The following is a 15378-nucleotide window of genomic DNA, read 5'->3' as shown; positions in this document are numbered from 1 at the left end:
TATTAATTATTTTTTAAAATTTTAAAATTAAAATAATATAAAATTTTTTATTTTTGTCCTTTTAAATTTATATACAAAAACTATAATTTTGACAATTAATATTTTTTTTAAAAAATCAAAAGATAATATTGAAAAGTTAATATCTCCCTCCCCCCCAAAAAAAAAAAATTAAATAAATAAATAAATAAATAAAAATAAAATAAATGTGTGGTGATGTTTAGCATGACTCCTATCCTAAGAAATTCTATAAAAGGAGAACTTTAGGTAGGCAATGTACTCCTCAATTGGAAACTATACCTTTTTTTCATTCAAAAAAACATATATTATAATTGTTGAAGCAAGAAATAATGCTGTTATTACATCTCTTATCTTTCTACTTTTTTCCATTATTCCTCTTGGTGCACTTCCTCTTCCTATGCTTTTCCAACAGACCACAAAAACTTGCCACCACCTTCTCCTCCAAAGCTCCCAATTGTTGGGAATCTCCACCAACTGGGCTTGTTCTCTCACCGCTCTCTCCGACCATTGGCTAAAAAATATGGACCCCTTATGCAACTTCACTTCGGCAGTGTTCCAGTCCTTGTTGTCTCCTCGGCCGTTGCAGCTCGCGAAATCATGAAAACCCATGATCTCGCCTTTTTAAGCAGACCTAAAACAATTAATGGTAGCAAAATTGTTTATTTTTTTTTTTTTTTGATCAGCAAAAGAGAACTTTATTGATGACGAAAACATACAAATACATATGAGGTGAACATCAATAAAGAGGTGGAAGAGCAGAAGCGCATCAAAGCTAATCATCTGCGAGCTCAACCACAAAGGGATGGTGAGAGACCATGCCCAGAAATAAAATAAAGACCCCAAAAACTCAACCCCCAAATCACCATGCAACACCCAAATAATTCCAGCAGCAGGGCAGAGCAGACCAATTCAAGCAGACCAGCAGATGATTGGGGCTTGGCAGCATCTATCCAAAATTGCAAACTAACACCACACAATCACCACCTAACACCACACAACAAAACTGAATAACATCTCCATCACAGCAGACCAATTCCAGCAGACCAGCTAATCATCTCCATCACAGCAGCATCACTCAACAAAACTGAATAACAGATCAGACTGGTGAAAACTACAAACGGTTAGACCCCCAGCAGCTACAAACGGCCAGACCTCCCTATGGCGAGTACTGGGGGCAGGTAAGAAGCATTTGTATCGTCCACCTTCTTAGTAATAGGATGGTACAGTCCTTTCGAAACGTTAGGGAAGAAGAAACCGCCCTTATGATTGAAAAAATCAAAAACTCTTCTTCTTCGTCTTTGTCTTCGTCTTCGTCTTCATTGGTAAACTTGACCGACATGTTTGTGACACTTACAAATAATACAGTGTGTAGGGAAATACAGTGGAACGAAAGGAGGGAGGAGGTTTAAGGAACTCCTCGCAACACTTACGGAATTGATCGGTGTTTTCGATGTAGGGGATTATATTCCATGGCTTGTTTGGATGAATCGAATCAATGGTTTGGATGCCAAAGTGGAGAATTTTTCTAAAGAGATGAATGAATTTCTTGAGGGAGTAGTGGAAGAACATGTTGATAGAAGCAAAAGAGACGACAGTTATAGTGTGAATATTGGAAATGAAAACAAACATGACTTTGCGGATCTTCTACTTCAAATCCAACTAGAGAATACATGTGGCTCTCTTGTTCATAGAGATACCATCAAAGCTCTCATCTTAGTAAAGTTACTTTTTGTTTTCTTATTTAATGTTAATTAATTCTTGTTTATTTGTATTAGTTAATTTTTTGAAAATTCAAAATTATAAACCTTACTTATTATACAAATTATAAAAATTAAAAGCCAATAAAATTATATCACATCATCTGTTAGTACACTAATTAATAAACCAATTGGTTCATATAGCTTTATTGTAATTTTTAAAACACAATTTAGGGATTTAACGATGATAATTAAACAAGTTGTTGGACATCGAGAAGGGCATAGGGATACTCTTCCCTACTCTGTGTCATTGTTTTTCCTATACTCTTCTAGTCATTGATTTTGGTAATATGATTATATGTAATGATTAATGATTGAGGCCTGAAATTTTTTAGCTCAAATTTGGCTCGAAATTTTTTTTTTTTTTTGCTGGGTTGATGCTTTGCTTGTTATTATTATTATTATTATTATTTATTTTTTTCTGCAATGTATTAGCCCAGAAAAAAAAAATGCATTCGAGGCAATTTCAAGCCTCATTTTCGAGGCCTCAATCACAGCCGATATGTAATACATATACAACAATACTATAAAACTCGGCAAAAATACTTAGAAAATTATTCATAAAAATCGATCAATGGTCTACATTCATTGTGAGTGTGACCTACATCCTATTAACTTTAGATTAATTCTACAGATACTAACATTCTTATCAAAATATTTACTATAACATACAATAAGTCAAATATGATTGGTTGTAAAATATATATATATATATATATATATTTGAACATCTAATAATAATTAGACATATATATTTTTAATAAGATTTTAATAAATAATTTATTACATATAACATTGCTTTAACTTTAAATCTTCACATTTTTTTAAAAATAAAATTCAAAATAAATTTTCGTAATTCATAATATTTTTCATAAATATAAGATAAAACACATAGAGTGGGGTAGATTATTTGTGTTCTTGGAGAAAGGTCTCAATTTTATTACTTTTGTTGTATTTATTTCTTGGACGGTCTTTCTTTGATCTCCTGATTTTAAATTCTTTTAACCACATTTCAACTCTATGGTTGATTTAAAATTTCGAATTACAAAAGTCACTCTCATGCTCATGAAAGTGCTGACATGTATCTAAACGGCGGATTTGTCAGCCCCTTTCATGCTCATTTACAAACTCACCTTCGCTTCTGCTCCAACCCCGTTCCGAGTAAAATTTTTTAATTTCATCCCTGCTATATCCAACTATATTTTAAATAGTTATTTAAATTCTTAAACACTAAATAATTTATTTTATTTTCATATATATATATATATATAAACAGTGAGACTTTTAGGATTATTATTTACTTATATTTAACTAGAATTAAATTTTTAGTATTCATTTCTTATATCTAATTATATTATATATATACATATATATGGGGATGTAAATTTTGGAAATACTCCCTGGATCCAGACGAGCCTGAAAGATCCTTGCAATGTTACCTGAAACAGATAAACAACTCCAGCCAGTGGTGCCAGAATTAGCATTTTGACGGTGTAAATACCCCATTTTGACCGCCTTTATGACTTGAGCGTTTTATTCCGAACACCTGATGATGAAACATTACGCTGTGCAATCTTTTAAATCTTCAGCAAAGGAATTTAGATTCGAACTCTAATCCCAACTTTATACCCCATTTTGACCAAAATATTTTTGTCACGAGCTAAACCCGCCTCTAAAAGTTTGGTCTATGACCGGCCTATACTTAGGCCTCAAAACAAAATTTCACAATATTAAAATCATATTAGGGTCTAGAGTGGAAGCACCAAAAAAAAAAAAAAAAAAAAAAAAAAAAAAAAAAAAAAAAAGAAGGTCCACTGAGCTTGTGCATAACTGACGACTAAAAGAACTAAAATATTTAACTACACTTTCCATATTTACATATACAATAACAAGGCTTATACAAATCTCACACACATACATAAATTCAATAAAATACAAAATTCTAACAATACAAGGTTAAAGCCTTGACACAGAGACACATCTTGGGTGGCTTGACATAGTAGGTTGACAAAAGAACTTCTGAGGTGGACCTAAGGTTGGTTTCTGGGTTGATCACCTACATACATATAAAATACGGAGTGAGCGAAACTCAATGAGTAACAATAAAGTAAAGAGAATCAAGTGAATAATCTAGATTTAAAAGAAGTATAACACAATACTCTTCCAAAATTATATCATTCACAACGTTATTCATAATCATATTTACAAAATGGCCTTAAGCCCACCATGTAACAAAACGGCATCGAGCCCAATCATATATCAAAACGACATTAGGTCCAAACGTATCATATTGTATTACTGTATCTGATCATAGAGTAAATGGAATATCGACATGTCTCCACCTCTCCTTGGACCCAATTCATGTATGTATGGACCTAAGAGGTGGCTCGTACGGACCCTAGGGGTGGCTCCCACTGTAGCACTTAGTTCTATAAAACACTTTGTTCCATACCAGAAATCAATAGGTTATAAAGACCGAGCAATTCATATCGTGTCATAGCATAAACAAAACGGATAAACGGAACGGCCTTAGGCCCACCACATCATATTGTAAATAATTTACATTTCATATCCATATTCCATATCATAGGCCTTGTTAACTCATTCATTCGCATAAAACATAATTTTAGAACATCACAACAGTTATGTATCAAAATAAATATAAATAAACATTTCTTTACAATATTTTATTACTCACATTGACAGCTTCTGGTAGCAGTTGGGTGATGTCCTTGTCTTAACCTACAAATTACATAGCACAACATATAGAACATAGAATTATTCTCTTGATCACAGTCACTTTTCTTAATCTTTGATTAATCAAATAAACCGAACCCTTACTTTGCCTTAACCAATTATTTATGCTGGTTCTAAGCTCATTAGTCCTCAATGGGTCATAATTCATATCAAGGAAACTATAAAGAAACGGAAGGAAATTGGGTTAGGAGAAGAAATGACATGAAACGAGTAGACAGAAAGTGAACACCCTTCACAAATTTGAATATATCTCTTTGTATACTTAGAATTTGGGTGTGAGACTACCACCATCAAAACCTAGACTTCCGAGGCTTGAATTTAGGCTCAAGAATCACTTAAAACGAAGTTCGGATGAGAGAGATATGCTTATTTGAAGTTGGGCTAAAACAGAGATGCCCTACACCTGCGGGAAATAGGGTCGCACGTGTGGGACAATGTGCTTTATTTCAGAATCAATTTAGGTGCTGGAAGTGGACTGTCGCATGTGCGGGAAGCCCCGCCGCACGTACGGCTGTGGGCAAAATCTGCTGTCCGAAAATTTCTGTTGATTCTAACACTTGTTTTTCCATTTTCCAAGCTAGATTTCAACTCAAATCACTCAAAATCATGTAAAACTAATGGAAAACATGAGATTATGATTGTTTTCGAAATCAAAACATTAAACTTTTTGAAAACTTCTTCTTCCATATTCACATAGATCTTCATTTCATATGTAATTAACCATACAAAACCTTAAGATTAAGGTTCACTTCTCATAATCAACTTCAAGATAAGCAAAAAGAATGAAATTGACTCTTAAATCAAGCAAGTCAAAGGAATCAATGTTCAATTTCGTGAAGAGAGCTCATTTAAGCTTGTACTTCAAAACCCTAATTCAATTAGGTGTTTAATCTTCATCTTGAGTCATGAATTCAAACAAATAATAGGTTAGTCCCAAGAAGTTAAGTTGATTTCTACATAGCTCCATTCAAATCCTTGCTTTTCTCATAAATCTCTTCAAGTTCCTCTTCTTTAATTTTGTCTTCAACTTCCAAGGATGATGAGCTCTCTCTCTTTCTCTAGAAGCTTTCTCTCTCTTTCCCCCCCCCTCTCTCTCTCTCTCGGTTCTTCTCCAGAACCCCCTCTTCCAAATATCTCTCGCTCTCTTCTCTTCCTTTTTGTTTAGCCAAGCAAGGCTCATATATATATATATATATATATAATATTTAATAAAAAACCAACTTAATTCGTTCTGAATTAGATTTTTATGAAACTTCAAATTAAATCCTAAAAATCATGCTAATTGTAATTATGTACTCCATTTTGGTTTCTGAAGCCTCTAAAGCCTTCAATTTGCAGTGTAAAGTTAACCACCCAAACACACCTTAACGAATCAGACGAAATAAATTTTCAATTAACTTTCCCAAATTGCTCTAAAAACTCTCATTAATATATCAATGTACTCAATTTCGGTTTCTGAACCCACGAAAGTCGACAATTTCATTTTCAAAGTCGTAACTCAACAAATAATTCCTTAATTCAAACAGATATAATTAAATTAAAACACATTAACCCATAATTAAATAAAGCTAATTTCTAATACGTATTTTGGGGTCATTACATTCTCCCCACCTTAAGATGTTTGGTCCTCCAAACTTGATTTATCCTGTCACAAGTCTAGTTCATAAATCTCAGTCTCCTACAATAGTCCAGTTTCGCCTCAAATATACAACTTCCCTCAATCATTTAACAGTTCACAATCCTAAGCGGTCAATCTCAATAAAGTTTGTTCCTAGAATCACAATTAATTCGTCATTTATTGGCCAATTGGTAACCCAATTGATAATACACTACAAGAATTAACGCTTTTGCCGACCAAAAAATTGGTCGCTAAAAGCCCATTTTTGGTCGGCAAAAGTTATCCGTGACCAATTTTTTTGGTCGCTACTTTGGTCGCCAATTGAGGGTCGGCAAAAGTAATTCGCGACCAAAATTTTGGTTGGTCGGGAAAAGTCAAATTTACCGACTAAATTTTTGGTCGCGAAATATATCATTACCGCGACTAATTCATTTTGTCGCTGAAACACTTTGGTCGCGAAAAGTGATATTTTCCCGACCAAAAAATTTGGTCGCCAATTATCACATTCAACGACCAAAAAGTTTAGTCGCCAATTGTGACATTCCGCGACCAAAAAAGTTTGGTCGCCAATCGTGACATTTCGCGACCAAAAAAATTTTGGTCGCTAATCGTGACATTCCGCGACAAAAAAGTTTGGTCGCCAATCGTGACATTCCGCGACCAAAAATTTTAATCGCCAATTGTCACATTCCGCGACCAAATAGATTAGTTGCCAAAAGTCGAGAAATCGCCGACTACCAATTTAGTCGCCAAAAGATAAAAAATTGCTGACCAATGATTTTAGTCGCAAAAGTGTAGAATTTGCCGACCAATTTTTTAGTCGTCAAATCTCCTTTTTTTTTTTTGTCACAATCCTTTTTTGTTTATAACCAGTCAATCCAATATCGAACAAAATTCAATCAACCCAACCACAATTACGGAACAATAACATTTTTTTAAAAAAAAAACTAAGAAATCCAAACAAGATGTCCAGTAAAGCTAAGAATGCTCATTGAAGTAACTTCAGACCTCAAAAGATCTACAACATGAATGACTCGTCATTGTAATACATAGAATTAGACTGAATTCTGGTAGGAACAAAATTTCTTAGTAGTAAAATTGATTGAAAGAGAGATTCATACATGCCAAAGTTTTAATTAAGCAGCAAGAAAACTGAACCAAAATCCAAAAATAACAGAATAACTATATGAAGAAAGCTGCTGCGTAAGACCATTCTTCGCTTTTGCTTCCGGCATGCAATAACCACAAAATCCACAACATCTCATTTCTTCTTGCCAGCCTTTGCAGCATCTCCAGCCTTGGTCTGCACATTGTGTAACAATGAGAGAGAGAGAGAGAGAGAGAGAGAGAGAGAGAGATTGACCAGTGTACGTGTACCCCAAGGCCAAGATAAGCAATTTCCTTACCTTCTTTACACCACGGATCTTCTTGGTCCTGTTCTTCCTTTCCTTCAATTGCTTCCTTGACTTCTCCACCTTTGTGTCCAGGCCGTTCTGCGAAGGAGAAATAGACAAGAAATAAATACACTATAAAGAAAATGAAAAACTTCTAGAGATAAATTCCATATGCTCACTTTCTTACTCATATCATGATAACAAAAGAATACATAGGAAACCTCAATATGACTTGATACTGCCATGTACTCACAAAAACAAACATATTCACTTGAGTGATTTACATAAAATCCATTCTTTATAGTTCATACTCAGAGCTTAACACAAGCATGCATACAGGATTGAGTATTTTGCATAAATACTAAAAGAGATACTGAATAAATGAATCTAAAACAAAACCCATACATACCGAAGCAACAGAAATTGCAAACAAAAGCAGAGAGAATGTTCATTTCAGTGCAACTTAGGTGATGCAGACGCCCATTTAAATAGATAGCAATTGGTAGTACACAGGTGAAAACAAAAATAATACAAAAATAAGAAAAGATGAGAAATTACCCTTATGAGCCTGTATTTTGGCTCGTATTTCTTTGCATTCTCAACGGAATCATAAATCAAACCAAAACCAGTAGATTTGCCTCCTCCAAAATGGGTACGAAACTTAAAAACAAAGATGGCATTTGGGTCTTTCACCTCATACATCCTAGACAATTTTTCCTTCAGCTCCGCCTTCAATTAAAAAAAGAAAACCCACAAGGAAAAAATGTAGAACAGCCAATCAAAAAATAATATGTAGAACCAAACAAAGTAAATCTACCAGAAATTGAATACAACCTGAAAATGTGCATTAATAGGTAATGGTTATACAAGAACACATTAAATTAAATAAATAAACAACACCAGAATAACAATAGTTGATTAACACATTACACTTTAATAACTTAAGTAAACAAATGACCTCCCAGTAAAACAAACCCATGATTTCGTTTTTCAAGAATAATTGATCAACAATATAAAAGGTTAAACTAGATCACTAATTTGTGAATAAACTACACATATACTGCAATAACAACATTATAGCAAACAAAATAAATAGAAAAACATGTTGTACAAACCATGAGATGTTGGAGAGAAATCAAAAAAGGAGAAAGAACAAACCTTGGAAACATTTGGTCTTCCTGGATGTAGAACGTCAATGATCTGAATCCAGTCAATTAAAACAAAACAAAAAAATGTGACAAGTAAATTAACAGCAAACAATAATCATCAATACATGAAAAGTGTAAGAAATTAGAACTGACAAATTGCTTCCTCGAGAGAAGCCGATTAGTCATGAACTTCCTCGTTTGTATGGTCACCGCCTTACTGTCCGCCATTATCCTACAAACAAGCTTCCCATTAAACCCTAGAAAGTGCACACACACATTTGTCTATATATAGATATGCTTATAGAGAGAGAGAGAGAGAGTTACTCCGGTGAGGTTTCTCTCTTTCCTGCGCCTCCGTGCTCTGTTCTCTGATCTGCTAGGTCACGTATCGGAGGAACCAGAAAGGGACTATGACATTAGGGTTTCAGATTTTGATACATGGACTATATATATCCTGGCCGAACTAACCCTAGCCCAATCTCGGAAAAAGAAGGGTTGTGATTCTCTTTGGGCCGGACCGGGTTCAGCAATAACTTTGCTTTACTGGACATATTCATCATATCTTTGAGCATACTTACTTCATGAGTCACAGAAGCATCAACCTCAATAACTTTGCAGCAATTTTTAACTTGTTCAAGAATGTCCACATCATCTTCACAGCAGAGTATGAGTTTACATGTCTCTTTGACAAATCCTCAAACAGCTTCTGTGCACAAGTTTTGTATACCCAACAAGACCATGGTCTATCAAACACAAAGTAAACCCTCTGATGCAAGACAAATTTGTGCTCAATTAGAGTCTTCACAAGGCCAAATCTTTCAAGGCTTATCTAGAAAAAAAGAATATGGCAATAACAAGTGTAATTAATTTTAGTGTTCGGCTATTTTAGTATTTTTAATATTAAGCCATTTAGCACCTAGGCTAGTGCATCTCTAGGGATGGGTTATGTTACGCCTTGTTCATTGCTGCAATTAGCATTGGTTATGTTATGTCTTGGAGCAATGACTTGACTAATTGGCCATAGGTAAATCATTAGTAGCCGTAGATAGGACAAAATGATCAAACCACATGAGAGGTCATTGGATATTTTTAAACGTGAGAGGGTGAAGTGCTCCAGGCCATACCATAAGGGGTAAAATGATTTTTTCCAAAAATAAAATAAATGAACTAATCTGCTCAAGGATACGACCATAAGGGGTAAAATGAAGTGCTCCAGGCCATACCATAAGGGGTAAAATGATTTTTTCCAGGCCATACCATAAGGGGTAAAATGAACGGACACGACAAGGATACGACCAAAAAAAAAACGTTTTATATACGACCAACTAGATGTTTCATCCATGGCTAGCACTTATTGTCTAAAAGTCAAGAAAATAAAATAGAATAGAGACAGGAACCATTTGCTCAATGAGTTCCATCAGATGTGTCTAAGAAAAAACAGTGAGAAACTAAAATCAGTATAATTGAACAAATAAACCACAGATTATATGTGTCCCTGCAATGAAATGAATAGTCATAATTGTCATAGTGATTTTTTCCCCCCACACCAATATAACAACAGTTCAGATAACTAAAGTTTTCTTTCAAAGAAAGCTTTCTATGACAAATCTTATGGGGGTTGTTGATTTTCAGTCATAATTGTAGCATGGAAATCAGAAATAACCCACAGAAATACTTGAAAATATCAACCTCCTCTGAGGCTCGGGTGAGCATTGCTTATTCCATGCAATAGTTTTCTTCTCCTATTTTAAGAAAGTGAAAGAATGATAAACTATACTCTTAACTAGGACCAAATGGAATTTTCAAACCCATGCACCAGTTTCAACAGAATAATTTAAATGATGCAGATAACAGCAACTCCAAGAGGTAAGTGAGATTTCATAATCTCATAGACAAACTATACTCTTAACTAGGACCAAATGGTGAAAAGAAATTCTGCCCATGGTGAAAAGATACTACATTTCCATCAGAGGTAATTCTTGTATTTTAGAATTGTTAATATATCAGAATGTTTTACGTGTGGACTGATTATTTTCCCATGACATAACTAATAAATTCTCTATCAGTATACCACATAATTTTGTTCCTCTATTAATGTGTGTTCATGTAAGTCTTAAAAGGGAAATTGCCTGAACTCACAAATTTTCCACACACACAAACAATATATATATATATTTAAGAAATTAAAATATATATATATATATATATATATCTTTACTTAGCATCAACATTGAAATTGATATATCTGAATTTTAAGATCTCAACAAATCTCCAAAAATTCATACTGTAAGCATTGACAAATTTTGACAACAAGCACATATGAGACAATCTTCTTTTCATGGGTCATACAAATCGATCTCAATTTCTGAACTGAAACAAGGAATCTATCACAGCAATACCAAGAGAACACATAACAAAGTATTTAAATATAAATAATCAGCAGACATGGGCACCAAGCCATACCCGTAGCTTAGATAGGTTGTAATTCACAGTCCTTATCAGAATTATGATCATCAAGGAACCAAGAGAAGTTTGATGGAGCAGGCGTTCTTGGTACCATGGAACACTTGGCAGAATCTGTTCAAATAAATAAGATGTTAATATGATCTTTATATAATCCAGTTAAATGATAGCCTACAGAGGCAGTACTCACCAGCTTGTGAATACTGGCATTGAAAGAAGAATCTTGACTAAGTACTAGCAGAATAATTAGCACCATGTAGATTTGATTGGATGTCCCTTTTGAAGCATTATACAGTGTTTCCAGCATGGGCATCAACTGTTGATTTCATTGCATAATGCAAATCAAATTAGGATATGTGGCATTTATGTTACGTAAACTACTAAAAATGATGACTGCTCATAAGATTTTTTAGTTACCATTGTACACAAAAAATTTTAAATTGTGTCCATAACATCACTTATCTGACAAGTAATAACCATTGTTCTTTTTTTTTTTTTTTTTTCTTTTTTTTCTAAAAATTTTGTTTTATCTCTTGCCAAGGTTACCACACAACAATAGGTGGGCTAACTAAATACAAATAAGATGGAAATGATAGCTGCCACTCCATACCAGTGTATCCAAATCTGTTCGCACCAAGACATACTCCAGAAAATTTGAGTTCCCATGCACTAATGAGTAAAGCAGTAAGATAGCAGTTTCATCAGCCAAGTACCTGAGGAGACAGTAGTCACAAAACCAATAAATTTACTTAAAGGATAAACAAATAGATAATACAATTTGATGATATTCACATAAAGTTTTTAACGGTGAATGCATTATGCTAGGCACTTTACCCCTTGTGACGCAAGGTATAAGCCTCAAGGCGTAAACATTTTGAATTTTTATATTTAGTAAACAACTAAAATATGTTAAAATATTGTAAATTAAATATAAAAGTGCAAATACATTTTCTCTCAAAGCATCAAACATTTCACTCCAGAGAAGGAAGCTTGCACTCTTTACACGTGAAATCAACATTCTTAGCTTCAGTTTTCAAGCCTTAGCTTTGTGTTTTTTCTTGGTCAATAATTTACTTGATTTTTCTCATGAATATAGTTACAAAAGGAGTTCTTTTTATGTTTAAATAATGTATTAGACTAAGTTTAACAACAATCCAAGATCAAGATCTCCATATGCACAAGCCTTTGAGGAGTGTCGCCTAAAAATAAAGCCTCAAGGCAAGCCTCGATAATGCGTTTTAAAACTTTGTATGAGAGAGAATAGAGCAATAGCATTTTCTACGTTTTTTCATTTTCATTTCTTTTAGATGGATGAGATAGGTCAGTTCATGCTGCTCAAAGACCAACCTCAATTAATAAAAAAAACACTCTTAGCAATCGTCAAGAAAGAATTTATCTAAGGAATTAAAGGGGGAAATGGTTAATATAGTGTATGAGGCAACATGGAGCCTAAAAAAGACATTTCAAAAACATTTAAAGCTAACATGGTCTCATACATATTATCCGTAACTACAAAATGCATAACATTAGTAATACAATGGGGCACCACAGGACATCACAGTATCATATTACTTGCATTACTTGCACCAACAGGCACATTACCACTAGACCCACATATTTTACATGCTTCAACTTGACATTTGATTTCTTATGCAAATATAGCCTGCCCAACACTTCTACGAATTACCAGAAATTATTTACTTAAATACAGGGTTATTATATTTTAACCATATAAACAATAAACAAATAACTTACCAACAATTTTATACTTTTCTGATCTTGGAAACTATTTACTCAATTTTTGCACCTAAATTTGTACACAAGTTACTAGACTCATATAGGAATGTCAAAAATTTCATAAAATACCGAGTTTGGTATCTAATTTTAAAAAATCAAAAACCGCAACATAAAAACATTACTTTCAGCATCATCAGCCAAACTGAATACAGCTTGGTTCGCAATTTTTATAAAACTCATTTATACACCTTTCCTTCTGAAAATTTTACTCATGCTACTAGACTCGTGGCACAGCATCACATAAAATTTCATAAAATTCCGATATGTGTAATGAGTTTTCAAAATTCATAACAGATGGTCTCTACACAAAAAAATTTTGCACATTCATGGAAGGTCATTTCAACATATAACTAGGATTTTTATTTACTCAATTCGGCAACCCAACATGTTTACATACAATATATCATCCCAAATTACCATTTGATATCTTGAACTAAAACACTCAATTTTAATACTTAGGCATCCATGTAATCACATATATAAACACATTCATGGATGAACCTTTCTTTCTATGGTTAAATTCTACAAATTTCTTTCATGAACACAAACAGAACCTCAACAACAACCCAATTAAATGAAGAAATTAAACACAAATAAATCTACATGGTCACAGAAATGCCCAAAAACTGAGTAGGAACAAAAAAAAAATGAAATTGTTACTGAAGAATTGTCCTGGAACGACCCGTGCTTCATCACCAAAAGCAATAATAATTCTGGGAAAAAAAGAGAGTACAAAGTCAATCAACAAACAGAAAAATAAAAATAAAAAAATTGAATCTTCATCTATTATTATGCAATTTTCTCAAGCTTTCTAGGCTCTGCATTAACACAAATGTTCATAACTACGCCTTAATTACTTATGTGCATATACATATATGTTGGATTGAAATGTGTGTGTGTTTGTGTGTGTGTGTGTGTGTGTGTGTGTGAGAGAGAGAGAGAGAGAGGTTTACCTCAGTCGGCGTTGCCAGGTTTTCGTTTTGGGGCAAAACCCTAATAGCTCAATCGGAGGGACGGGTTGAATCGGCAAAGGTATCTGAGACGCCACACCATCGCTGCCGCTGCTAGCTATCGTCACTCGATGCTCACCGTCGTCGCTCGCTGCTCGCCATCGTCCCCCCTTGCTACTGCTGCCGCTGCTTGCAGACGTGAGAGAGAGAGAGAGAGAGAGAGAGAGAGAGAGATGAAATTGGGGATTTTTTTGTTTAAGGGAGTTTTTTGAGTTGGTGAGAAACAAAAGGAGGGGGGGAATTTAGATAGAAAGAGGGGGAAACGAAAAAGAAAAGAAGAAAAGAAGAGGAGAGGCGGTGTGACGTGGTTTTATTAATTTTTTTTTTTTTTTTTGTAGTTAATGATTTTTTTTTAAAAAAAAAATTATTTTTTTTTATTTTTGATTTTTTTTTTAGTTACTAAGGTTGAAAATTTATTTGTTTTATTTTTATTTTAATGAAAAAAATTATTATTATTTTTATTTGGTAGAAATTGAGGTAATATTTTAATGAAAAATATTTTCTATTAAAATAAAGTTAATTTTTTGTGGTCAATTAAAAACATTTTCTCGCGGCCCATTTTTTTTTGTTACCAAGAATTAGGAACTAATTTTCTATGGTGGAAGAGAGGGAGCGGCAACAGTAATGAAGGTGGTAGATAACAGGTAATGGTGGTGGTGGTGGTGATGGTGAAGGAAATTAGTGGTGAAGTTGTGGTAGTGGTAGAGGAGATGGAGTGGCGGTGGTGGAGGAGAGGTAATGGTAGTAGTAGTAGTGGCAATAGTAGTGGTGGTGGTAGTGGAGCGGTGGCGATGGTGGTAATAATGGTAGTTATAGAGGTGGAGTGGCAACAGTGGTGGTAGTGGAATGACATTTACAGTGGTGGTGAAGGTGGTAGAGGAGATGGGTGGTAAGAGAGAGAGATGAGTGAAAGACAGATCGATGTGCCAGAGGTTATAGTAGTTTTGGCAAAGCTGCATCTTGTCCAGATGCTCTTGCGACGCCATTGACATCTTCGAAGAGCTCGAAAACCAGGAAACTCTAGCTGATGATGAAGATGAAGAAGATGAAGATTTTCAAAAACACTTTTGAAAAACATCCAAAGCACTTGGCCCATTCCTACAACTTTGGGTAATCTAAGCTGGTTCATGTTTTCTAAGCTATTTTTTGGACCAACTAGGCATCTGAGAGATCTGTTTGAAGTAGCAATTGAGCGTGACTCCGACAATGCAAGCGCGTTTGGTTGATTTCATGGCAAATTGGGGCTCGAGAGGGGGTGAGAGGACTTCAATTGAGGGTCGAGATTGAGCGGTTAGGTTAGGGTTTAGCTTGTTTCGAGGGGTGTGGTAGAGAGAAGCTTGAGAGAGATCAGGAATCGAGACGATGACTCAAATTTGATTCAGATCTCAACGATCTTTCGGATCCGGCGGAGGCACC

General features: G+C 34.4%; 1 protein-coding gene and 2 pseudogenes across 4 annotated transcripts; 1 reads left to right on the top strand and 2 right to left on the bottom strand.

Moving 5' to 3' along the window:
- Positions 1 to 526, bottom strand: part of LOC145813149 (inactive leucine-rich repeat receptor-like serine/threonine-protein kinase At1g60630) — a 65502-nt pseudogene extending 64976 nt beyond the window's left edge.
- A 374-nt stretch (positions 527 to 900) lies between these two features.
- The window catches only part of LOC145813148 (norfluorocurarine oxidase-like), a 94496-nt pseudogene continuing 80018 nt past the window's right edge, over positions 901 to 15378 (top strand).
- LOC114279173 (small ribosomal subunit protein eS24z-like) lies at positions 7117 to 14310 on the bottom strand. Of its 4 annotated transcripts, XM_082907978.1 has the most exons (9): positions 11766 to 13151; positions 11346 to 11471; positions 11156 to 11269; positions 9017 to 9458; positions 8846 to 8924; positions 8703 to 8744; positions 8103 to 8273; positions 7557 to 7643; positions 7117 to 7453 (listed from the first exon to the last, which is right to left on the bottom strand). In XM_082907978.1, exons 5-9 carry the CDS (start codon positions 8918 to 8920, stop codon positions 7412 to 7414), a joined length of 417 nt encoding a protein of 138 aa, XP_082764104.1. In that variant the 5' UTR covers positions 8921 to 8924; positions 9017 to 9458; positions 11156 to 11269; positions 11346 to 11471; positions 11766 to 13151; the 3' UTR covers positions 7117 to 7411. The 4 variants fall into 4 exon arrangements, with proteins under 4 accessions (XP_082764104.1, XP_082764102.1, XP_082764103.1 ...); XM_082907976.1 differs by lacking the exons at positions 7117 to 7453; positions 7557 to 7643; positions 8103 to 8273; positions 8703 to 8744; positions 8846 to 8924 and adding exons at positions 13613 to 13665; positions 13906 to 14310 and having other exon boundaries at positions 9022 to 9521; positions 11766 to 11868; XM_082907977.1 differs by lacking the exons at positions 7117 to 7453; positions 7557 to 7643; positions 8103 to 8273; positions 8703 to 8744; positions 8846 to 8924 and adding an exon at positions 13906 to 14310 and having other exon boundaries at positions 9022 to 9521; positions 11766 to 11868.

The sequence above is a fragment of the Camellia sinensis genome, chromosome 15 (genome assembly GCF_055761805.1).
Source record: "Camellia sinensis isolate YWXY chromosome 15, ASM5576180v1, whole genome shotgun sequence".
Lineage (NCBI taxonomy): Eukaryota > Viridiplantae > Streptophyta > Magnoliopsida > Ericales > Theaceae > Camellia > Camellia sinensis.
Note: the sequence above shows the minus strand (reverse complement) of the source record. Positions and strands in the feature narration are given on the sequence as shown.